This window comes from Salvia hispanica, chromosome 6 (assembly GCF_029641045.1).
Source record: "Salvia hispanica isolate PSC_SH4W2 chromosome 6, Shi_PSC_v1, whole genome shotgun sequence".
Lineage (NCBI taxonomy): Eukaryota > Viridiplantae > Streptophyta > Magnoliopsida > Lamiales > Lamiaceae > Salvia > Salvia hispanica.
Genome location: NC_142697.1, coordinates 19,589,294 through 19,615,498, shown reverse-complemented (window position 1 = coordinate 19,615,498; position 26,205 = coordinate 19,589,294). Strand labels below are relative to the sequence as shown.

The 26,205-nt window shown below is 37.9% G+C and overlaps 2 protein-coding genes and 1 pseudogene across 3 annotated transcripts; 2 read left to right on the top strand and 1 right to left on the bottom strand.

Annotated features, from left to right (window-relative positions):
- The first annotated feature begins 4,237 nt into the window (after window positions 1-4,237).
- Window positions 4,238-9,610, top strand: LOC125207161 (ALBINO3-like protein 1, chloroplastic). Its single transcript, XM_048106387.2, has 11 exons — window positions 4,238-4,838; window positions 5,308-5,418; window positions 5,593-5,667; window positions 5,916-5,976; window positions 6,203-6,276; window positions 6,402-6,506; window positions 7,402-7,509; window positions 8,140-8,243; window positions 8,359-8,562; window positions 8,644-8,950; window positions 9,256-9,610. Exons 1-11 carry the CDS (start codon window positions 4,485-4,487, stop codon window positions 9,259-9,261), a joined length of 1,509 nt encoding a protein of 502 aa, XP_047962344.1. The 5' UTR covers window positions 4,238-4,484; the 3' UTR covers window positions 9,262-9,610.
- An 8,902-nt stretch (window positions 9,611-18,512) lies between these two features.
- On the top strand, window positions 18,513-20,108 carry LOC125207850 (Pectate lyase family protein). Its single transcript, XM_048107351.2, has 3 exons — window positions 18,513-18,668; window positions 18,745-19,482; window positions 19,632-20,108. Exons 1-3 carry the CDS (start codon window positions 18,562-18,564, stop codon window positions 19,990-19,992), a joined length of 1,206 nt encoding a protein of 401 aa, XP_047963308.1. The 5' UTR covers window positions 18,513-18,561; the 3' UTR covers window positions 19,993-20,108.
- Window positions 20,109-21,518: 1,410 nt separating this feature from the next.
- Window positions 21,519-24,961, bottom strand: LOC125208515 (T-complex protein 1 subunit epsilon-like; annotated as a pseudogene). The gene is made up of 9 exons (XR_016132239.1): window positions 24,648-24,961; window positions 24,209-24,527; window positions 23,700-24,018; window positions 23,220-23,352; window positions 23,076-23,128; window positions 22,857-22,930; window positions 22,308-22,472; window positions 22,096-22,209; window positions 21,519-21,957 (listed from the first exon to the last, which is right to left on the bottom strand). The product of XR_016132239.1 is annotated as a T-complex protein 1 subunit epsilon-like (transcript).
- Window positions 24,962-26,205: the final 1,244 nt, after the last annotated feature.

Sequence of the window (26,205 nt, the reverse complement as noted above, 5' to 3'; positions counted from 1 at the left end):
CGGAGGACTTGAACCTGAGCCGGTCTTAGCCTCAGACATTAACCTCTCTACCGCTTGACCAACTCACACACACTACTCAAAAGCATCTTTACTCATAGAGTTCATAGTACCTAAGGGGCAAAGCGTTTAGGAATTTTGACAACTTTCCTAAGACCAAGTTTATCGGTGCTAGTGGCCAACCAGCGACCGCATGGTCTCTCAAATCCTCTCATGATTCCTCCGATGAGATTCTGCCAAATGGCACAATCTCATTGGTTAATATTTTTATTAACAAAAATGTATATATCTTTAATATATTATATAAAAAAAATGTGAAAAATTATACTAAAATTCATAGTTTTTCATCCTCTATAAATAGAAACCACATTTGCTATAGTTTTGCATATAAAAAATCTCATCTTTTCTCCACATATACTCCTTTTTTTGGTATAATTTCTTATTTTGTAGTCATTTTATTGTTTTTTTTATAAATTTTAGTTTGTCATTTTTTTTTTACTTTTTAATAAATATTATTATTAGAGATAATATAAAAAATATATAATGGTATGATTAGGTGATCATTGATAAACCATGAAAAAATGTGTGGTTAAGTTGGATAAATATTAATGGTATGGAAAATGACGCGGAAGAGATATAAATTAATTAAATATTAAAAAGTGGATAGTTTAGTTGGATTGGATGGTGGTTGAATACAACGGTTTCTTATACTCCCTCCGTCCCAGAGAAGTTGGCATACTTTGAAAATGACACGGGATTTTAGGAGGGTTTGTTTTTTGTGTTAAATGGAGAGAGAAAATATAATTTTTATATTCATGTGAGAGAGAACTTTTTCCAAAAAGGAAAATGTGACATCTTTTGTGGGACAAATTAAGAAGGAAAGTGTGTCATATTTTGTGGGACGGAGGGAGTAGTATTTTGCAAAGAGATTGTAAATATACTTATACGAGAAGTAAATGGTAGTATTTGGGATACTAAATGACTGGAATCTATTGATGCAAATATGATAATTGAACATCTAATTACTAAGTACTACTACTATTTAAAACACCCGATTTTTCACTAGTTGAATGTTAAATGTGATGTAAGTTGAGAAAAGGCAGGAAATTAGTATAGTAAAATATTAAAATGGTGCACATTCTTAAGTTGGATTTGAGAGAGTGGCCGATCTTAGAGCATCCACAATGCCGGTTAGCCGATTCGCGTCGCTAGCCGATCGGCTAGCCGAACCATTGCAGTCGGCCAGCGGCGAATCGGCCAGAGAATCAGCGTGGGCTAGCCGATTCAGGGGCGCTGGCCGCCATTGTGGCGTGCCGATCGGCCAGCGCCTATTTTCGTTTTTTTTAAATTTTTTTTGAAAACCTATATATACGAGATTTTAGTTTCATTTTCATTTGCACCACTTGTTTTAACGAGTTTTCTCTCTCTCTAACTTTCTGTACAAGAGCATCATCGAGCGATGGACACAACAACGAGTCCAGTCCGGCGACGAGCGGCTCTCATACGCCCACGGTACCCGTGGGATCTGGATGGGGCCAGATGGGCCCAGGGTTTAACGTCCCTTGGGGACAGTTGATGGGGATGATGGCTGGAGCGCCGGGGGGATGCAGGGGGGGAACCAGGGGGGTATGCCGTGGGGGATGCCGGGCGGGGGGCAGGGGAGCGGCGGGCAGTCAGCGCCGGGGTGGGGAGGTATGCCCCAAATGCAGCAACAGATGATGGGGATGATGTGGCAGGGAGGGATGCAGCACGGTATGCATCCCGGGATGCAGGGGCCACCGGGGGGGGGGGGGGGGACACGGTCTATCGTCCCTCTCTTGATTTTTTGACGGCTTCGTCTCACACGTCGACTCCAGTGGAGACGCAGTTCACTGGCGATGACCTTTTGTCATTGCATGAGATGAGGATCGATCTCGGGGATCCGGACACTCCCGATCCAGCGGGGCGGGCCGCGACGAAAAAGAAGAAGACGAAGGGGAAGGCCAAGGCGGTCGGCGAGTCGTCGCAGCCCGCTGTTGACGACACCCCCACCCGGAGGAAGTGGACGGAGGATGAGTACGCCGGGGTGGCCAAGGCGTGGTTGACGGTGTGCGACGATCCGCTGGTTGCGAACAACCAGCGAGTCGTCAACATGTGGGCGAAGATTAGAGCTGCCTACAGGAGGAACTGCCCGCACGGGAAGGACTTCAGCGGGGAGGAGTGTAGGAAGGGGTGGGAGCTCATTAGGGCCGCGGTCGGCCGTTATTCGGGGTTGTACGCCAACGCCCTCCGCCAGCTGACTAGTGGGCAGAATGAGGAAGACGCCCGGAGGATGGCGGAGAGTCAGTTCCCCTTGCCGGGGAAGTATAAGGAGTTCCTCTTCTGGGAATGCTATGTGTTGCTGAAGGACTCCGAGAAGTTCCGGGCGGGGTGCGACGCTGGGTGGCCGAAGAAGCAGAGGCTGAACTATTCCGGCGACTACAGCGGCAGCAGCGGCGGATCCCACGGCCTCCCCTCGGATGCTGAGGAGTTTTCGTCCCCTCCATCCGTTGCTCGTCGCCCTCGCTCGGTTGGCCAAAAGCGGGCGCAACGGGTAGCGAGGGGAGGATCCCCCCTATCGCCCCACGAGGTCATCTCGCCCCCCCCCCCACCCCCACGCACGTACACGTTATTCTCGCGTGCGAAGACGGAGGAACGTATGTTCGAGGTCTTCCAAGAGTGGAAGGCCGCAACCGACCCCACGGAGAAGATGTTCCTCTACTCGATGCTCGAGAACATGCGGGTGGATTTGGATGCCTCGAGGGCACTGGTGGGGGGTTCAGACGCGGGCTCAGATGCCCCGAGTGGTGGCGGCGAGGACGGCGGCGGCGGCGACGAGGAGTAGAGAGTGGCGGGGCTCGTGTGTGGAAGCCCTTTTTTTTTGAAAAAAATCATGTATTTTTTTAAAACTATGTACCTTTTTTTTAATGAAATGAATGAATTTTCCCATATATGTCTCGTAAATTTAATTCCATAATTTAATCGTAAATTTTATTCCGTAATTTAATCATAAATTTTATTCTGAAAAATGTAGTTGTTTTTGAATTATTTTTATTGCGGCTGGCCTAAATCTGATATGACAAGTGGATTTTTAGTGCTGCTAACATGGCAGAGAGAGGGTGGCTGGCCTATTAGGATTCAAATTCCCATCATTGATATATGTACCACAATTTACTGTTCTCATTTGTTTAAAAACTTATACTAGGAGCGCCTCCCTAAACATAAAGGACGCGTTCAGTTTCCCGGAAATGCTTAGAAATGCTTGGAAATGGGTTCAATTAGGGGTCATATCCATTGTTCAGTTTCCGAGATACATTTCTACCAAGCCCTCGAATTTATCAAGGCCCGCACTATTCATATAAGAAATAGCCAAAAACAAATCTGTGGATGGATGTGCAGGAGATGACAGCGATTGAATAGAAGAGGGAGAGGAGATGAGTCGGACAGCGATTCAAGCACTGACGGTGCTGAATCGAAGCCGAGTGAGCAGACCCGAGCGACTGGACGACGATGAGCAGGGGCGGCGCGGAGGAGACGGCCACATCTGCTATTAGTTTGCTGTGAAATCTGGGTTTATAAGAGGTTCCACACTGCGCATGGAAGAAAATAACTTCCAGAAAGTTTATTGAATTTGAAGGAGATCGGCATAATTCAGCTCCGTCTCTGACGCGTGGTCGCCTGCCGTGCAGATTAATCTTGTTTGATATTTGGGAATTTTAAAATTTTAAGGTCATTTTCGTCAAAAGACATAAAATGGAATAAATAAATAAATTATTTGCAGGCAAAACTGAGTTTAAATCTTGCACACTGAACCCCTGTTTTTAGTCTCAAATATGTGGGCTCCATGCATATAAATCAGATCAAATATGTGGGCTCCATGCATATAAATATGTGGGCTAACATTGTAATACTCCATCCGTACCATAGTAATATAGTCATTTTGTCATATTGATACGTTAATAGAGTCATTTTCCTTTTTAATAAAAATCAACACATTTTTCCACACATATTACTCTCTCTTCATCTCTTTATCTTTTTCATGTTCCACTTAATTCTCCCTTTACTTAACTCATCTAACACCATGCCGAAAAGAAACGCCTCAATTACTATGGAACGGAGGGAGTATTTTTTAATGTTAAGATTATTTTTTATATATGCAATTGTTTGAACTGTTAGCGTGTCTGAGTCTGATAATAAACGTGTTCGTTTGCAGCGATTTCAATACCTATGGATTCTATTAGCCATTTCGTCAAACATGATTTGGGCAACAGATATTTCTTAAGGAAAACTCTCCCTCCTTTTCTTCAGCTCCATACTTCTCTATCAAAAACTCCAACAACACAAGCTCATATCTTCCATTTGTATATGTATACAGACACACAGCTTTAAAATAATCCTGCTTTTTCCTCTTCCCTTTATCCACTTCTTTGCCATTTGTTCATACCGAAAGGTGGAGCAACTCAATTTTGATGATGTCGAGTTTTCTTCATTCAACCGCACAGAATTTGTTGTTGTCTCCGTTTTTAGGCCGGACGAGGGATCTAACTCCTGTTTCCGGTAGGGCCCGTTTCAGCAATTATACGTCTCAGAAACCCTCACTGAGGAGCCGCAATTTCGGGATCGTCCGTTGCGGTTTGGGCCAGGTTCCATTTCCGGACCCCGAAAATGCTGACTTTTTAATCAAGGATTTGTTTGGTAGAGTTGAAGGGCTTCTATACACTGTTGCTGATGCTGCTGTGAGTTCTTCCGATGCAGTTAGTACAACCAAGCAGAATAGTGATTGGCTTTCTGGGATTACGAATGCCATGGAAGTTGTTTTGAAGGTTGGTTATAAATATTATCCTTGTGAATCAAGCCAACAAGTTTTCTTTTGTGTTTTGAAAAGGCTTGGACATGAGTTCTGGGATAGTTGAGGTTGAGGAGAAGTTTGTTGGAATCTGACAATTGGGACTATTGAGTTATTGTGATAAATTAAAAAAAAAAAAAAAAAACTCTTGATGGATTATGAAATGAATTATGCTGAGTTGTGGAATTCTGGATTTTCTTGCCTATGTTTCTCTTGTTTTATGCAAGTATTTGCACTATTATGAAGTGTGTTCTTTATAGACAAGGTTTAAATGACAGACAAGCCTATTTCTTCTTCTCCATCATGTGTCGAGAGTCTTGAGACATACTATTTGTTGTTTCAAACATGCTATTTATGGCACAATACTACAATTGTGTAACAAAAGTTTTTAAATGTTCAGGTAGATTATATTTATTTCTACATTGAAACGTTGTTACTCTTTTCAGGTTCTTAAAGACGGGCTTTCCACTCTGCATGTTCCCTATGCTTATGGTTTTGCTATCATTTTACTGACGATACTCGTTAAGGCTGCCACTTTTCCTTTGACAAAGAAACAGGTTATTTTGATTTTATCCTCTCATGGTTTTAGTACAAGTTCTCCTAAAACATTCTTCTTGTTTTATTAGTATTTGTTGATTTTTGAATAGATACTTGTTCAACTTAGAATATGCATAAAGTTGGACTGTTCTGTGTAGCTTATTTAAATAGGTGTCTTCAAATGTGATGTGTAGGTGGAATCAGCAATGTCCATGCAGTCTTTGGCACCTCAAATAAAAGCTATTCAGGAACGATATGCTGGTGATCAGGTTACTCTTTTGTCCCTTTAGGATTGTTGATTTTCTATTCATATAAATGGGCTCAGATTTCTTCTGATTTTTGGATGATAACTTTCCTTCTCACTTTCTTTGACATTAACTGTCTGGGATTGTTGGGAACACAATTAGTTATTTGGCAGCATGAGGCCCTCTCGGAAATCAAGGGGGATGCAGGATAATCAGGATTTGTACCTTTTTTACATTTGCTCTGTATTTCATATATGTAACTGTCTCTGCAGGAGAGGATTCAACTCGAAACAGCTCGGTTGTACAAGCTAGCTGGTATAAATCCATTGGCAGGTAATCAACTGACTGTGAAACCCCTTCTGTTAATTGATTATTAAAATAGCACAAAAAGTAAAATGGAGAACAATCATATCAATTGTTGTAGAGGATTTGCTCTTATGATATGCCCACCAGTGGAGCAAAATAAATGTTTATGTTGCATTAATCTTGAATTCATATGCTTTCTGTTGTTCCTTATACACAAAGTCATGATCTTTTCCTATGTCTCTATTTGTTCCAGGATGTCTTCCTACACTTGCCACTATTCCTATATGGATTGGGCTTTACAGAGCTCTTTCTAATGTAGCTGATGAGGTAAAGTGCCCCACCATCTTGTGCTTCACCCTTTAGTTTCTTGGTCCGTTTCTTGAAGCATAAGTATGACTTTACGTACAATGCTGAAGCTTTATTTTAATTGGACTTCCAACTTTATTATCAAGGGATTATTAACGGAAGGCTTCTTCTGGATACCCTCACTATCTGGTCCAACAACTGTTGCTGCTAGGCAAACTGGTAGTGGTACCTCTTGGCTATTCCCCTTCATTGTAAGACTTTATCATAGTCCTCATTCTTTATCAAATGTGCATTACTTTGATTTCTGAAGTTCTGCACCAGTTGTTATATTAAGTTAATGTTACCATTTGCATGAATATTTTAATCGATAATAATATCAACATATCCAATTCGAGCATTAAATTTGAATGTGTAGGCACAAGAGAATGTTTTACTGGCGTATAAGCTCTTGAGAAGTGTTTGGAAAAATAAGCTCTTAAACAGCTTCTAAGTTATGAAACTTACAAGCTCCGTACTAAATAAGTTCCTCATCCCAATATTATTTTTTAAATTTCATGATCTTATAAGCAACAAGCACTTCACAAAACAAATCATACTATGATTTTTTTCCCAATATATACCTTTCTAATCTCATCTAACTAAGATATTCAATCTCTGATTCACATTTTTTTCTCTATTTTAAAAGTTCAATTATCTAAACACTTTGACAACTTCTAGGCTATGAGGCATTACATCTTGTGAGTTGTCGAAAATAAGATTAGGCTAACATCCTTGACTGTGAAGCAGTTAACTATAGAGACATATAGGAGAAATAATAAATTGTTTACTGACTCTAGAGAGTTTCCCATATATATAGGGAGCAGAAAGCTGTGTTACTACAAGGTTAAATTTACTCCTAAAATAACAATAAATATACTCCGTATAAGAAAAACCTAGATGCAAAAGATATTCTACAACACTTGTATTCTTTATGTTATCTACAAAAGGTTGTTGTGCTACGGATATAATAATATTCAAGTGAATCCTATTAACAAATCTTTTCTGATCTTATGCTAAGTATGTGCCGATGTCATATATAATAGTAGTTATCTTTGAACATGATTTAGTACCCTTCTGGTTCTTATTTATTTCTCTTCTCTAACCCAGGATGGTCATCCCCCCCTTGGGTGGTCAGATACTTTGGCATATCTTGTCTTGCCTGTTCTACTGGTTGTCTCTCAATATATCTCTGTACAGATCATGCAACCTCCACAGGTTTGCCATTGCATTCCACATATTTGATGAACTTTTGTTAAACTGGAAGTGAAAGGTTGCATATATCTTTAGTTCTGTGTTTGCATATCCTTAACTGTGTGTTCTCTTTGATGGAAAAAGGGTGGAGAACGTATGTTTTCAATTTTTTCTCACTCTTTTCACTTGTCTGGAGCATAATATAGTTTTCCGGGGCAAGATAGAAAATATTTCCTAGCAGCCCCTTTTGCCTCCTTCACACTCCAAATGGGGTATTTACTGTGATAATATTTCCTGCTTTTTCCTATGCTTTCCATCTTAGAGAACATGAGATAAAAGACGAAGGTGGGTACCACTAAAAAAAGATGTGAGGACTACTAAAATGTGATAAAAATATTCACCCTGAGTTTTCTTTGCACTGTAGTTCATCTTCTTGCTTTCTTGAAACTCCATTTCTGATCCTAAAGTTATTCTTGTGATGGAGGAGGTATATTCTCGGAAAGAAATTTGTGCTAAATTTTACTTCAACTAGCAGTCGACCATGCCCCCCACCCCCATTTCTCTTAGTTCATACTAAAGTAATCATTTCAATTTTCTGATAACTATGTATTCAGTTAAAAAATTCTAACTGCGCTTTAATTTGACCACTGCCAGAGTAATGATCCTAATGTCAAAAGTTCTCAAGCCATAACAAAGTTGCTACCATTGATGATTGGATATTTTGCCCTCTCGGTTCCTTCTGGTTTAAGCCTTTACTGGTATGCTGTTCAATATCTGTGCTACTTGTCCTATTGAAATAATTTCCTCTATTCTTTTCCCACCCATTGTAGTTTCCTCTCATCATTTATGATTGTTTGCTGCTATCTGATGCAGGCTTACAAACAACATCCTGAGTACGGGGCAGCAGGTATGGCTGCGTAAATTGGGTGGTGCAAAAAGTCCTAAGCCAATTATTGATGACAGTATAGAAAAGAAGCCTATCCAAACATTAAATTCCATCTCTGTGGCACCACCAGCCAAAAAGGTGGTTGAGAAAGAAGAGAAACGGACTCCAGAAGGGCTTCGTCCGGGTGAAAGGTTAAACAAATGTTTTTTTTTATCTTGGCTTTTTTTGCTTTATTTGAATCACATTTTTGCTTATTCTGTTCAAATTTCCAGGTTTAAACAACTAAAGGAGCAAGAAGCTCGAAAAAAAAGGCAAAGAGAGGAAGAGATCAGGAAGGCTGAGGAGGCAGCAGCTAATGGACTTCAGATTACAAATGGCAAAGTAAATAAAGAAATCACTTCACTTGAAGGGGAGGCTAGTTCTTCGAACATAGATGGCATTTCTGTGAACGGTAACAATGTCAAGTCAGAATCAAAGGATGATGAGAAGTCATCTGCTGTTAGGGAAGAAAATCCTGGTATTTTAGATGATCGCAAGAATGAAAGAAGTAATCTGCATATGGACAAAAACATTGAGAAGGTACTTTATTTCTGTTTTCATTGCAACCTCTTACTTTTCTATCAGGTTGACTTTGCACCACTGCATGTTATATTTGCGTCAAGTACTTTCATCAGGTCTTTTTTTATCTGAATAAGAATTAGAAGGGACATACTATGGCTTTCTGGTAAAGGCTTAGTTGAACTCTGAGAATATATAGTCATTTCCCCTGTTCGTGATCGAAAAGTATATTGTATTGGTATCCTCTTTTATTGTGCGATATCTACACGATTATGTTTAGCAGTGTCCTTCACATTGTGATATTCTGTTTCATGTTTTGAATCCAGGATTGAGTTCATTGCTACGCTGCATTTGGAAACAACACAGAAATGTTCGAGAAGAAAATAGATAGCTTGGCGGCAACAATTCAGCTAGTGCAGATAGAGGTGAGAATGCATGAGCTTTGCCTATCAACATTGAAATGATGTAAATCATATTAGAGGTGAAAATGATATACAGCCGTGTGAGAGAGAGAGAGAGCTAGTTACTTTTGTAGCATCCATGCAATAAAGTTGGGTCAATTATGCCCATTTCAGTGAGGTGGGAAATTCTTACTTGAAATGTTTCTTGCAACCCATCTTTTACACAGCTCATATATAGCAGCATTTCTGTATTCTTCTATTGAAAATTTTAATTAGTTCACATCACATGGTGCAATTTCTTGCTTTTTATGGTTTTGCTGTCTTCATTTCTTGAAAATATTAATATTTTGAAATTTATTGTACATATCAGCGAAGATTTCATTTTAACAAGGGCTAATAATGCATGTATGAGTAATGAATATGAATTGTTTGTCAAACTTTTTTTTTTTTCAGGTTCAGCTTAATTTGATTCAAGCACAATTTTGGAAAGATTATACTTGGAGCTATTGCCGTTTCAATAAAAAATTTCTAAACATACATAATTACAATTAAAAATTCGAATATTGATTTTTTTTTTTGGAAATGTCATGAAACAGACATAATTACAATTACGTTTTATTGTTTAAAATATTAGCAAAAGGCATCGCTTTAAGCTAGCTTGTTTTTGACATATTTATGTTAAAAGACACGTTAAAATTATAGAATTAATTCATTCATGTTCGTAATTCATAAAATAAAGTATGAGAGATAATCATTGTAGAATTTTGGCATGTAGTATTTTGAATAGAAATTGAAAAGTGGGGGATAAATAAACATCATGGCCTACTCGGTAAATATTCAATGGTTGCAATTTGCAAACTAACAATTGAAAACTCTTTTTCCAATCTTTATGCACATGAGATGTATGCATATTATGATAAGGATTCCAATTGGTTTAGTGGATATTGTCTCATGATTGAGTTTTCAAGTCATAACCCTCTAGATTATGTTGCTTGGCCGCGTGCGTTACATCAATTTGGTAGTATAATATTATTTTTCTTTATAAGAATCAATACATCGTTTACATTTTTGGTAAGCATCGCTAATATTTAGTCAATATCAACATTTCCATGTTGTATTAAAGAGTGAATTATATAAATGGTACCTGATCTTTCGTTTTCGCACGCAAATGGTACCTGATTTTTATTTTATATCGTTTTTGGTATCTAGTGACAAAAATAACCTTAGGTACCAAACTTGAGATTATTTTGTTATGGAGGATATTTTAGGAAATTTCCATTAAATAGTATACCAAAATGTGATTATTTTTTTCATTTCTTATTTCTTTTTTTCTTCTTTAGTTTCTCCTTCTTTCTTTTATCTTCATTTTCTTCTTTCTTTTTAGTATTTTATCTTTCTTTTTTCTTTCGTTTTCTTCTTAGTTTATGTTTCCTCTTTTTTTCTTTTCTCTTCTTTTTCTTCTTACTTTTTAGTATTTTATACATACATCTAATTGCATTCATAATATAAATCAAGAGCAAAACACCTAATTAAATTAATTATTTAAAATATTTAAATCAATTAAATATTTTTTATTGAATTATTTTATACTCATTTTATGGTTGAAACACCTAACTAAATATTTAACTCATAATATCATCATGAATACAATTCACAATTTTAAATTTTTATCAAGACTATATTGATTAGATACTAATTTAATATAAAATAATAATAATATAATTATTATTATTATATTGTGTGATTCATAATTTAAATAATTATATTATTATTATTTATTAATTACAACTAGTTTTTAGTACTATACCAATAATATTATTACAATAATTAAATATAATTATAACTATAATTATAATTAAGTATATTTGAATGATATTAAAAAATAAATTAATTATTAATTTATAACATCAAAATAATAATATTAATATTGATTAATAATAATAGTATAAAGAGTGAGAAGAATGAGAGGAAATTATAATATCACTTTTGGTACTTAGTTTTGTATGCCCAAAATAACCTTAATGATACAAATGGAAATATGTATTTGTTTAGAGGGCATTTTGGGGTCAAAATTGCATTAGGTACCAAAAATGTGATTTATAGGTACAAAAAATGATATAAAATAAAGATCAGGTATCATTTACGTGCGAAAGTGAAATATCAGTTACCATTTATGTAGTTCACTCTTATTCAAATAGTACTTGTTATTAAGATGGTCGAAGATATACAAAATAATACTCCTCTTAGTTCTAAATAAGAGTCACATTGGTGTGAGCAAGGATTTTAAGAAATGTGAAAAATAGTGGGTTAGAAAAGTTAGTGGAATATGTAATCCACTTTTTTTATAGTTCTGTAATAGAATGTGAGTTAAGTGAGTTAGTGGAATGTGGGACTTGCACCTACTTACTATTTATGATAAAAGTGAAATGTGATTCTTAGGGCATTCACAATAAGAGCCTATCTCTGGAGCTCATCTCCATTTTTTCATGCCACTTTAGCAGACCCATCCCAGAGCCTATCTCCCTGCAATGAGAGCCTATCCAATAGCCTATCTCAGAGCCCATCCCATTTCCATATCATCACTATTTTTATATTTTACTTTTAATTGTTAGTCTGAAATAAAATGATATAAAATAGCAAGAAAAATAAATTAAAGACAACTCAATAAAAAAACAAATTTCATTAAAAAGAAAATATCCTACATTTATAAAAAATATAGAAAAAAATAAACTAAAAATATTGATAAAAATATTAAAAATATTGTGATTAGAGAAGAGTAAAATGTAGAGTGAGATAAAATAAAATGGGATTAAATGTGAATAATTGGTGGGGAATGGAGTATATAAAGAGTATAAAAAATGAATTAAAAGAAAAAAAGAAGAAGAATCGGCTGAGGCTTAATATCGGCTCAAGGGCAGAGGCGTTGGGGAGGGAGAATCGGCCCTTCCCCCACAATGGTGACCTAGGAGAGCCGATGAGGGGGTCGATAGATAGGCCCTTGCTATCGGCCCCCATTGCCAATGCCCTTATTAAAGTCTGGTTTGTTCATTATACGTCTCTTACAATTAAAGGAAAAATCTGATTTGTTCTTAAAACGTCTCTGAAAAATTAATAAATCAATCTTTGATAGTCATCATTTTTATTCAGCCTCTTTCCCCACTTTTGAGTTTTGGATCCCCTGATTTTGAGGCTTCTCCATTCTCACTTTCTAGATTTTCTTGTAGCGTTGGAGATAATTGATACTCCATAAAACTCCTTATGTCCACAGTTAAGCGTCCGTATTTGCTATTTTAGTCTGTCCATAGTTAAAAATTACAATTCAAAACTATAAATAACAAGTAGGCTCTACATTCCGTTCACATTTAATAAAAATGAGTCTTATATTCCGAACTCAACCGAGACTCCTAATAGCAAATGGAATACTATTTACCTACGATATACAATTAATCCCCAATTATTAAAATCATTGTCATTTGTTGTTGAGCACACGAGTAAAAGGTTGATTTAGTCCCTTTGTTTGGTGTGTTTACCCATCAATACATGCGTAATCGATGTGTAATTTTGGATAATCAATGTGTACTTTTAATTGTTACGTCGATATTATGATATTTGCATGATATTTTATTCTAAAAAATGAAATAGTAGTAGTAATAATTATGATAGGTATTCGCTTATGAGATATTTTCAAATAACGCTCTAAACGACAGGAAAAATTGATCATTTGCCCTAAGCAAAATTATGCATGATATGTTCTTGTGGACTGAGTTTGGGCTCGAGAAATTAAAAATGGAGCTTCAAGTTCGTACTCCGTTAATTTCTGATTGTGTAGAATCGGTTAAAAGAAATGGATAGGGCTATCGAGACAATAATTTGGAGGGCAAAATGGGACGAATTATGAAGGGGAAACAAAGCAAAGTCACATGGAAATTAACGTGCACAAGGGCCCAGCATACCCTGCCACGTCATCACGTCGGCTGCTTTTGCGGACATCTGTTGTTACATGGTTTCACCATTCATTATTCTGGATTATCTCCTATTATTATTATTATTATTATTATTATTATTATTATTATTATTATTATTGCTGCTGCTGCGTACATGTACGGTTATATAGTATTGCACTTCTGTTATTTAACTTAATGCTGAAATTAAGCTAGTATCCCATGTGATTACCCTGATTATAGTTTAATTAAATTATGAATGGAAAGTGAACATAATCAATATAGTACTAATTTCAGACGTTCACATAAAATCTTTTTGTGACGTAATTTCAGATTCGCAATATAAAAACAACACATTATTGTGTTTGTGTACTTCTTTTCGTAATCACTAATAAATAAACCTCTAATTAGTTCATTTGTGTTTCTGTCGACTTTAAAATGCTAGTACGTACATAGAATTATGTTATTACCCAAAAAATACACATTACTATGTTTTCTATAGTACCATTCCTCCAATGTAGAAATATAAAGCAAAGGCCTATTTATTGACGATTAATATATGATCAACTCTATTGTAACCAGACAGTTAAAGGCTGAAAGCTAACATAGGATTAAGAACAAAGCAGTTAACCTTGATGTCGCAATACATTTCGTGCACTTGAGGTAATGATGAAAATTTTAATTGCAAAATGAAGTACCTAAAATTTGTCCTATTTAGGGGAAAATTGTCCTTTTGATTTGATCCCCCCCTTCATATATCTTTTTGATAGAGAATGCATTTAAATCATTGAAAGTACGTATAGTAATTTTGTAAAGAGTAATTGAACGAATCAAAATATATTATGTTAATAATGAAAAAACATTTTCTTCTTTGTAGTGGCTCAGATTTGTCGGTCACGTAGTAGCCATATATTTATGTGTTGAATTTGTCTACATGTCGATGTGTACGAAATTCACATTGTGTTATGACTTGTGGGCATCTCACATGATTCAATTCTTTCTTATCGACAAATCAATTATTATAAAATGATAGAAATCCATGGGTTCCATCCTAAAACCAATTGGTGATAGGAGGAGGGCCCATGAGACTTATATACTAGTTTCAGTTTTCTCTTGACACCGATGTGGGACAGTCATATGTTATATTTTTAGTTTCAATTGCCAACACCCTCCCTCAAACCCTTCAAGGTGAACCTTGGAGGGGTTGGACTTTTTCTATTTTTAGTTTCAATTGCCAACACCCTCCCTCAAACCCTTCAAGGTGAACCTTGGAGGGGTTGGACTTTTTCTAATCGATTGGACAATCGGCCCAATTTTTTTTGGATCGGTTGGACCACTTGGCCCATATTTTTAAGTCCAGATATACTGCTGGATCAACCATTTTTTTGGTTTCGGCCCATATATACTGCTGGGTCAGTTAAATTTAACCCACAGTCGGCGACCCGCTCTGATACCATGATAAATATCGGTAAAGGGAATTCTATATTTCATTGATATATGACTTTGTACATTAGACATTATTATATAGGCTTAGGAAAAACTATACAAGGAAAACCTAATTATCATTAATTACATGATTCAAATCTCCTATGATTGGTATAATATAATCTTGTGTATCTTCCTCCGGATATAGCGAGATACTCCGTGATCTTCTTCCAACACTCCCCCTCAAGTTAAGTAACGGGGTTTCCGATACTCAACTTGCATAATACCTCTCGAAAGGATTTTGAGTTCACGGCCTTTGTCAGGATGTCTGCTAGCTGATCTTCAGACTTGACATATGGCATCTCAACAAACTTTGCTTCAATGTTATCCTTTATGAAGTGTCTATCCACTTCCACATGCTTGGTTCGATCATGTTGAACCGGATTCTCTGAAATATTGATGGCTGCCTTATTATCACAATACAATCTGCACGTTTGGGATGAAAACAACTCCAACTCCTTCATAAGCCTGCGCAACCATAGTAACTCGGTCAACCCACTCTTAATCCCACGAAACTCCGCTTCCGCACTAGATAGTGCCACTACTTTCTGCTTCTTACTCCTCCATGTCACGAGATTTCCTCCTACAAAGGTGAAGTACCCTGCAGTTGACTTCCTATCATTTGGGTTTCCGGCCCAATCAGCATCGGTAAATCCATGTATCTGTAAGTGCCCATGTTTTTCAAACAGAAGCCCATGTTCGGCTGTCCCCTTTAAATACCGAACAATCCGCAGAACTGCCTCCCAATGTTCTTCTTGGGGTGCGTGCATGAACTGGCTTACCACCCCCACGGCATAGGCAATATCTGGTCTCGTATGCGATAGATAAATCAATTTCCCAACCAAACGTTGGTATTTCGCTCTATCAGCCTGCTTCGCCTCTTTCCTTATCTGCAGTCCGTGGTTTTGAATTATTGGGGTATCTGCTGGTTTACAGTCCACCATCCCAACTTCAGCCAACAAATCCAGTACATACTTCCTCTGATTTATGAAGATTCCCTTCTTCGACCTTAGCACCTCTATTCCCAAAAAATACTTCAGTAACCCCAAATCTTTCATCTCAAATTCACTGAACAAGTTTTTCCTTAGCGCTGCCATTTCTTCTTCGTCATCCCCGGTGATAATCATGTCATCCACGTATATGATCAAACACGTGATTTTTCCTTCTCGTTTCTTGATAAACAGCGTGTGGTCAGAATTGCTCTGCTTGTACCCATACTTTTTCATCACCTCCGTGAACCTCCCAAACCATGCTCTCGGAGACTGTTTCAGCCCGTATAAAGTCTTCTGTAGCTTACATACTTCTCCACTTTGAAATTCATCCGTGAACCCAAGTGGGGGCTCCATGAAAACTGGTTTTGGTAATTCTCCATGTAGGAATGCATTAGTCACATCGAACTGATGAAGTGGCCAATCCTTGTTAGCAGCAATCGAGAATAGCACTCTTACAGTGTTAATCTTTGCCACAGGTGAGAAAGTCTCAGCGTAATCCACACCATAAGTTTGAGTATATCCCTTTGCCACAAGTCTGGCTTTATATCTCTCTATCGTGCCATCTGGCCTCCTTTTTATCGTGAACACCCATCTACACCCGACAGCCCTTACTCCTTCTGGTAACTTGCCTTTGACCCAAGTATCGTTCCTCATTAGTGCCTTCATTTCAGTGGACATTGCCTCTCTCCAGTGTTTATGTTTCATTGCTTCCTCCGTCGATTGAGGAATCTCTTCTTCCTCGTATAAGGCAGCTTCAAATGCTCTTGCCATTTTTGTAAGGTTTCCTTGCACAAAATTCGCCACTCCGTATCGGCTCTTCTTCCCAATCCTTTCGGGAGAATATCTTTTTGGCGGGACCCCTCTTGTACTCCGATAAGGAAGAACATATCCTCCAGTGTCGCTGTCAATTGTGTTGTCTTCTTCTAGTGGTTCTGCACTTATCGGGTCAGTAGAAACCGTAATGGGACTTGGTTCAGTAATTACCTCGGATATCGTTGGAGAAGGATCAAGGGATTGCGGATGAGATGACTCTATTGGCGAGACCTGCTCGGCGGCAGTGACAACTGACTCTGTTGGATCCTCAATCGAAGAGTTTGGAAGTGGCACAACCCAACTAAGATAGTCTGTGGAATTACCGGGATCACTCTCCCCCTGACTACGAAGGTGGGTGTGGTAAAAGAATTCGGTTTCTAGGAAATTACAGTTCATGGTGGTGGTAATTTTACGGGTATTGGGGTCAAAACATCGGTAGCCCTTCTGGTTTATCCCGTACCCAACGAAGACACATTTGGTAGCACATGGGGATAATTTGGTTCTTTCGTGTTTTGGGACATGAACATAAACCGTGCAGCCAAAAACTTTGGGTTGAAGGTTCAGGTGTTGAGGGATTGTGGATAGTTTGGACAGGATATCGAGAGGAGTTTTTTTGTTAAGGATTTTTGTGGGTAGGCGATTTATGAGGTAGACAGATGTGGCTATAGCTTCTGGCCAGAAATGTGTTGGGACTTTGGATTCAATCATTAGGGCTCGGGTTATTTCTAGGATTGTCCTATTTTTCCGTTCCGCTACCCCATTTTGTTCGGGTGTATAAGCACAAGAAGTCTGGTGAACCATTCCCTTTTCTTGAAAAAATTGTGTCATAGAGCTATTAACAAATTCATGGGTTCCATCCTAAAATCAATTGGTGATAGGAGGAGGGCCCATGAGACTTATATACTAGTTTCAGTTTTCTCTTGACACCGATGTGGGACAGTCATATGTTATATTTTTAGTTTCAATTGCCAACATAAAATAATATGAATTCCGAATTTTTAAACTCATTCTAACTATATTATTTGTAAGATAAAAATTCTCCTGACAATAACTTTGATTGGCGGTCCAATCATTGTTTCGCATAAACAAATTTTGTCAAAATTATAGTACTCGTAATTAAGCTCTATATCTATATTGTGTCGGTGAAGCGTACTATGTATGTAAGAAATGAGCATTTTGATTAAGATCTGTTTGTATGATTATATTTTATGGGCTAAAACTAATGAAACAGATTTGTTTAGATCGACATTTATTCATATATATGCAAAAAGGAATTAATATGTAGTAATGTGGATGTGTAAGTTGAGTCGTTTTATAGGGCCCACAAAACTTGCTAATGAATCATCTCCTACCAAAATGTGTCTAGTAACAGTGTGTAAATTGATCGAGCTGCTTATAAGAGCACAAAACTCCTTTTTATAATGATAGTCGTCTAATTTCCATTATCATTATTCCTAATCAACCCCACCCAGGATTCCTAATTAACATACCTATCAATTACTTTTAGCATTAATTTAAGCTAACTATATAATATTATGTGTGACATTGACAACCCTTCTATTTAATTTGTCCTTGCTATAATTGAAAACAATAGTATATTTTACATTGCAGTAACAACTATCACGTTTGGTTGGAGCAAAAACATGAAATAGTATTGTACAGTAATATAATAAAAATACCTTATTGTAATATGATAAAGGAAGTGATGGAAATTACTTTCTACTATCAACATACCGGGTTTATATGTGCGTGCATAATTTAAACCTAAGTTATATCAAAACATGATCAGTGTTCTAAAATTTACTATTACTGTACTACTAATTCTGGAGAAAAAAGAAAAAGTTATCAAAAATTTCATGAAATGAAGGTGGGGCCCATTCTTCTTCCATAGATTCACCTCATCTCTCGTCCATTATCTCTATATAAACATACACACACTAACAAAACAGCACAATCCTTTTTTCTCAAATCCCTTTTTCATCTCTTTTCCAATCTTAAACATGGGAACTCAAATTCTCATGTTCACGCTACTTGCATTATTAGCTCCTAAATTCACATTCTCTTCACCAGTCCCTGACCCTGAGCTCATAGTACAAGAAGTTAATGAGTATGATATCATCACTCCTTTGAATACAAAATCAATTAAGTCCAATCTAATAATGTGTCACATTTCGTTTTTGCAGGAAAATCAATGCCTCCAGAAGGAACCTGGGGTTCCTGTCCTGCGGGACAGGCAATCCCATCGACGACTGCTGGCGGTGTGACCCAAACTGGGAAAAGAATCGCCAGCGTCTGGCAGACTGCGCGATCGGGTTCGGGAAGCACGCGACCGGGGGCCGCGACGGCAAGATCTACGTGGTGACAGACTCTGGGGACCACGCGGTGAATCCGAAGCCGGGCACCCTTCGGTACGGGGTGATCCAGAACGAGCCACTGTGGATCATATTCGCGCGGGACATGGTGATCCGGCTGAAGCAGGAGCTAATGGTGAACTCTTTCAAGACGATCGACGGGCGCGGGGCGAGCGTGCACATCGCGGGCGGCCCCTGCATCACGGTCCAATACGTGACCAACGTGATCATCCACGGCCTCAACATCCACGACTGCAAGCAGGGCGGGAACGCCTACGTCCGGGACTCGCCCGACCACTACGGGTGGCGGACGGTCTCGGACGGCGACGGCGTCTCCATTTTTGGCGGGAGCCACGTGTGGGTGGACCACTGCTCCCTCTCTAACTGCCGAGACGGCCTCATCGACGCCATACACGGCTCCACCGCCATCACCATCTCAAACAACTACCTCACGCACCACAACAAGGTCATGCTGCTCGGCCACAGCGACAGCTACAAGCAAGATAAGAACATGCAAGTCACCATTGCCTTCAACCATTTCGGAGAAGGCCTCGTGCAGAGGATGCCAAGGTATAATATACGAGCAGTTTTGTAGGGTAGATAACTCATCTGTCTTACAATTATATCACAAAAATTTATTGTTCTGCTTATTTATCTTTCCTACCAAACTGCTGCAATCTCTGTTTTCAATTGTTTGATCTGTATGTGTCCGTGTGCAGGTGCAGGCACGGATATTTTCATGTGGTGAACAACGATTACACGCATTGGGAAATGTACGCAATTGGCGGGAGCGCATCCCCTACCATCAACAGCCAGGGAAACCGCTTTCTCGCTCCAGACAGGGAAGACAATAAGGAGGTTACTAAGCACGAGGATGCGCCAGAGAGTGAGTGGAAGAGGTGGAATTGGAGATCGGAAGGGGACCTAATGCTGAACGGGGCCTTCTTCACGTTGTCGGGTGCAGGGGCATCGTCTAATTATGCAAAGGCCTCGAGTTTAAGTGCGCGACCTTCGTCATTAGTGGGAACCATCACCGGAGGGTCCGGTTCCCTCAACTGTAGGAAAGGCAAACGCTGCTGATTAATATTAATTAGATTACCATATTATTGCTACATTGCAACCAAACGGCACTTGCCAATTATTAGGGATGTAAATTTATATTCCTAATCAAAAAATTCACGGATTGGTGAGTGTAACTTTCTAGCACTAAATTTGTCTGAATTGTGATCGATTCTATCCTTTTCTTGGTGCATTAACTAATGTGCACCAATAATTCATCACTAGTTACACCTTAGACCATTTACATTGAATAAAGTAGTTATACAGTTAGTACGTGTATATGTATGTGAATCTATTATATGTAGCTCAAATCAGGTTGATTGATTATTTGGGTATAGATTATGGTGCATGTGGGTGTGGCCCATCTAACTCACATGGGAATCAATCAGTTGATTAAAAGATGTAAAGCAACAAGTTAGTTTGTGGAGGGCCCAATTTTTATTCTTTATCAGATGTAAATTAATAAGTAACAAAAACTTTGTGATTCTAATAACGAAAAATGGATACATTGCATTCATAAATTCTGGATACAGATTATAGTTATCTTTCGTGTATTGCGAGACGTATATATTGAGATAATAAAACAAGTATTATTGGTGAAATAAATGCATATTATAATGTGGAATTTTGATAATGAGACTATGAGAGTATTAAATATCTTGATGGTGAGCTTTTAAATAGATAGAAGGATTACACATCGACAATTCGGCTTTTAACGGATTAAGATCAACATGACAGACATTCTCTATATATCATTTCATTAAAAAGTTCTTCACAAATAAGACCCTAACTAAATTCATAAACCATATATTCTTCGAGATTATAACTATGTTACCGACACACAAATACTATTATAGCATATAATAAATTAAAGTAAGTGTAACATTTCAGACATCATATGAAATCCTCAAATCCAAGTTGATTGGAGACGCTGGTTTTATAATCAGCGGTGGGCCAGAATTGGCAGGAAGTCACGCTGCATCTTTGACAAACGAACTTAATTCTGTGGATAAATAAAGTCGGTATGGGAGAATTGGGAGTGTCATAACTACTCAACTGCAAAAACAAAGTATAAGCATGAGGGGTACAACAGGATCCAAGAAGCCATTAAGTCAAGCCCACCAACCATCATTTATCACTTGGCCTTCCCATCTTACTATCCGTAAAAAGGCCACTCTTTCTTTACTCCACCAATGTCTCAATCTCATTCATTCAACATTAACTTCTCCGCTTATATTATATCCACAGCCGACTGTTCGACTTTGTCATGTGAATGATTTATCAATTGCAGGGTCCATCTGTGCCGGTGCAGACATGTAATGCAACTGAGAGAGCACAACAAAATGATGACTGATTTTACATGTTACAAAGAAAGAAAGGAAAAAGGGAGCACATGATGCCTGAAAAAGACAAGTCCAGCACCGACAATAAAACCATGTGAGTTTGCATCTATGCTCAACAGGGTGCATAATGAAATCATGTGCAAGGTTTCAAGCCACGAGCACAGTTGCAGTTGAGAGAAGGTGGAAAATTAAGGTTTACAAGCATATGTAACCACACCCAAAAAAAATAGTGGGGGGGATGGTTTGTGATTGCTTATAGCATTAACTCACATGTCATACATAAATAGAAAGATAAGAAGGCATCAACAGGAGAACAATTCGATACAAAAATGTGAAGTCACTACCAAAGAAAATATCAAGCAACAAAGATTATAATATAAGACTCCAACAAAAATTTAGTATATCCCTGTGTGGCTGGTTGCTAGTCGGCTCTATTCTAGAAACAGCAACTGCATAAGGTGATAAAAATCAAAATTCGGATGGTGAGATGACATCATCAATTTTCAGAATGATCTTAACAACTTGAGTCGATAGCAGAATCTGCTGTTGATTCCCGATTAAAGTCTCCAAGACATTTTGCTCACGCATGTCATTTGTGCCAACATCATTGCAATTAATAATACCACAGCAGGAGTTAATTCTCCTGATGAGAAAATCATACAGTTCTTTTAAGACAAACAAGTGATGACCCGCATTGCTTCCATTATAACAAGGGGCAACCACATAAATACAAGGTAAACAAAAACAGAAAAATAATTCAAGAGGAAACGATATAGATTACCTTAATTTGCAGAGATTTGACAGCAGATAAAGTTTCAATTGGCTGGAGACCACTATTTTCAGCCAGTGCCATTGGGACAGCATCTAATGCATCAGCAAATGCCCTGATCACGTACTGACAAGAAAAACATGTCAACGTTAGCTCACAATCGCCAATTATACCACCTATGCACACGAATCAAGTATAGAAGAAAAATGAGGTTGGTTTCTCACCTGTTCAACTCCTGGGTATTTATCAGCAGCTCCGTCAACAGCAATTGAACAAGAAATTTCAGAAGACCGGTCTCCATACACTATGGAATTCTTTCAACAAGGTTCCTTTCAACGCATAAAGCATCATGAAGGCCGCGCTTAGTTTCCTCTATCATCATTTATCACCTAAACCACCACCGCATAACAAGAGTTAGTTCCAAATGTTGGAAAAGACGGGCACAGAATTCCAAGAGACGACATTTTGCCAGAAAATGTGGGCAAGTGTAGTTCCACAGATCTGAAGTAGGACAATTAATATAGGTCCATGGACCATTCACATCAGCTTGACATGAGTCTATACCATACAGCAAGCATCTTGACACAAATCAGAGCAAGAAGAGAGTAACTACCATACTGAGTCTGTACCACTACACACAGGAATTAAAAACAGAGCAGAACATAATGATGGTATATAGCTTGTCAATCCTTTTAAGTTGAAGTAAAGAAAGGCATACAATTAGAAATTACACAAAGGGCAATACTGAACAAGGAGGAGAGGAGCAAATAAACCTACCACCACGTATAAATATTGTCACAGTCCTTGAATTAATGGTTCCAAATGTTTTTTCTCAAACCAAACCAGCCTAGTGTGCATAGAAATATTATTGATCAGGCTAAATATTACACAAAGAACATACTGAATCACGTACAAAGTACTTATGCAACGGGGTGTATAGCACAATGAATGTAGGAAAACATTAATGGATAGCCGCAGGTTTATGACTTTACCTTTCCCAGCTTCTCCGGTGTCAACTCTTGAAATCTAGGTACAATTCTCCCACCTTATGCACAAAACGGAAAATATCATTGGAGACTTAAAAACAAACAGAAAAATACAAAGTACACTAGTATACTGCAGGGCTGAAAATAAACCTGTAGCTATGGCTATCAGCTCTAACTCTACACCACCGACCCATCGGACAACAGGTAAGTCTATGTGCATCAGTAAGTGGTTTGCCTCATCATCAAAACCCCATTGGCAAATAACTAAGGTAAACCCGAAATCCTGCAATGCAGTGGAGTTTGTGAATTACATGAAATTGTGTATTTTCCACAGCAAAGGTAGCATTTTTCAAGTGTAATTGTATGAACGGAACTCTTTCAAAGTTGATTAAGATAGAGCGTGTATCATGTTAAATACAAAAGTAAACTGCAACGTGACCCTTTCTCGTAATGGAGCATAATAAAAGTGGAAGGGGGAAATCTCTACTTAGTTTCTTCCCAAAGTCTCTGTCAATCAACCAAACCTCAACCACTTTTCATAACGCAAACATAAAATTCCACCATGAGTCCCCTTCTCCCAATAAACTATCAAGCGAGAGATAATAGCATATGATGTTACAGAAAGATTACCTTTCACTTTTGAACCATATCATCAAAGTACTTCTGTTCTTGTGGGCGCAACGTTTGGAATTTTGCTAAGTATCAATATCAACCTTATGTTTAGACTTTGGCATCCTCAATTTGCTTTGGCATCTGTGGATGACTCATACTATCTTTATCAACAACAATTCCAGATACCAGTTCAGTGTCCTCCAACTTTCCACCTACTTTACCCTCTACTTTAATCAAGTCTAGATTAACATCCTTCCTCTCTAAATCTGCAACAGCAAGCACAGAACTAGACGCACACTTGTTGCGTAATTTATTAACGAACGAGATATGGACGTTTCTGAGGCCAGTAAATTACAAATTCCAAAAGCACCAAAACAGACACCGGAAACATCCCCACCGCCCTCTAGACTCATCCACCCCCCAATTCCAGACACCAGGGAACCAATTAAAAAGATTAAGGTAAGATAAACACTCAGTTAGATCTGAAATAAAATGGCCCGAAATCATGAATATAAGACAAAACTTACATCTTGGAAGATAAAGTAGACATACAAGTCTGAATGAGAGATTCAACATTTGTCGCACTAAACTCAAACTTATGGGATATACGCTCCAAATGATCAACAGCTACCCTTGAAGCCATCTCATGGCCTTGTGCAACTCGAATAGGATGGATTCCTCGTTCCAACAGTTTCTGCGCATGTTCTAGAAGAGCACCAGCCATGACAACAACTCCCGTTGTTCTACCACCAATTTCATAATCCTGACTCCGCGACAGGTCGACCATGATCTTAGCAATCTGGTTGTCAACATCCATCTGTTCCAGGATCGTGGCGCAGTCATTTGCTGGAGCCACAATAACCAGAAATACATCATTCCATGCCCATCCCAAGATGATTCTAACATCGACAAACATGCTAAAAAATTAAAAAAACTTCTCAATGATTAAAACAATGCGCAACGCACACAGAGAGAGATAAGTGAAGCGTAGGAGTTTATTGATGGTGACCTCGCCGTCGGGGCTCTGGAGCATCTTGTCCATGCCCTTCGGTCCGCTTTTCCGGAGGCGATATTGGCCTTTTGCGCATCGAGGCTGCGCAATCTGGTCTTCTGCTCCTGCTCCCTTAGTATGACGAAAGGACGGCCGAATTTATCCAACACCATTGCCATCACGCTGAATAAGGCTCGGAATATTGGTCCTACACCGGATTCAACTGTAAATGCGAATAAGGTTTGAGTTTTTGAGGACTTGCCCTACTTTAATTTTGCTTGTATTGTTGTGATTTCGCTATAGGTTTATTTCACGTTTCAATTTAATATATTTACTCCATGTATTTAAAATTTAAAAATAGTACTACTTCTACATCAATTTTACAAGCTTATTATCTCAAATTATTATCTTAAAAATAGTACTCTCAACTTATTAACCTACAACATTGTCATTGAAAACTCCCTCCGTCCCGCAACAAGAGGCATATTTAGTCTTATGGCACAAATTTTAAAAAATGTAGAAAAAAATTGGTTGAATAAGTTAGTGGAATATGAATCTCACTTATATATATTTATATATATATATAGGGGTGTGTTAGGCTCCTTTGCATCCTAAGTGTCCTATTTCCTTCTTAATCTCAGGCCTTGGATCCTTGAATTGGATGGTTGTGATCAATGCATTATTAGTCTATAATGTTGCATTATTAGCCGCTGTGCATTATTAGAATGAAAATGTGCATTATTAAATGACATGTGGCATTAATCTAACCGTCAGATGACAAAATCGTGGGGCTAGGATTAAGAAGGAAAAAGGACAAAAGATATGAAAATTATTTGAATACATCCCCATATATATATATATATATATATATATATATAGGGTCTTGTTAGGTTGAGATTATTTAGCTAAATTGAGAAATGAGATGCAATATGAGCCACTAATCCACAAGCTAAACAAAATGTCAACAAATACAACATTATGTCAACAAGGGGGTAAAATTGTAATTTCATAAATAAAAAAAGCGTGAAACATCCAAACTGATTTCAAACCAATTTCTTAAAATTTCTCTAAAATCTCTCGTAAAAAATCTCTCTCGCTGATCTTCATACAATTCGAATCCTTCAAAATCTGCAAAAACTCGCTGATTTTCAAAATTCAAACCGAAAACATTGAAAATCTCACTGATCTAAATGACGAACGAAGAGGAAAATCGGAAAGAATCGGTTGAAAAATCGATTGAAGCTGAGGAACAGCAGTCAAAATCGGCGACGCATGAAGCTACTTCTTCAGGTTAAGAAATTGATTCAAATTTTAAGTATATTGCTTTGATTTTGATGTTTTAATAAACATCTCGATTTCGTTTTATATGAATTTGATACTTGCTGAATTTTTTTGTTGATTTGCGATTGTAGAATCGGAAAAGATGGCAATGAAAAATGTTGCTGTAAAAAAAGGAAGAGAAGAATCTTCACCTTCCAGTTAAGGATTTGTTTAAATTTTTAAGATTATTGACATTTTATATACTAGCTATTG

What these genes read in the sequence shown, in the direction of transcription:
- LOC125207161 (XM_048106387.2), top strand. Translation starts at nt 4,485, where the DNA reads ATGATGTCGAGTTTTCTTCATTCAACCGCACAGAATTTGTTGTTGTCT. An exon ending in TGGTATAAATCCATTGGCAG is followed by an intron (nt 5,977 to 6,202) that starts GTAATCAACTGA and finishes TATTTGTTCCAG; the next exon opens with GATGTCTTCCTACACTTGCC. An exon ending in TCTGGTTTAAGCCTTTACTG is followed by an intron (nt 8,244 to 8,358) that starts GTATGCTGTTCA and finishes TATCTGATGCAG; the next exon opens with GCTTACAAACAACATCCTGA.
- LOC125207850 (XM_048107351.2), top strand. Translation starts at nt 18,562, where the DNA reads ATGGGAACTCAAATTCTCATGTTCACGCTACTTGCATTATTAGCTCCT. An exon ending in ATAGTACAAGAAGTTAATGA is followed by an intron (nt 18,669 to 18,744) that starts GTATGATATCAT and finishes TCGTTTTTGCAG; the next exon opens with GAAAATCAATGCCTCCAGAA. An exon ending in CTCGTGCAGAGGATGCCAAG is followed by an intron (nt 19,483 to 19,631) that starts GTATAATATACG and finishes GTCCGTGTGCAG; the next exon opens with GTGCAGGCACGGATATTTTC.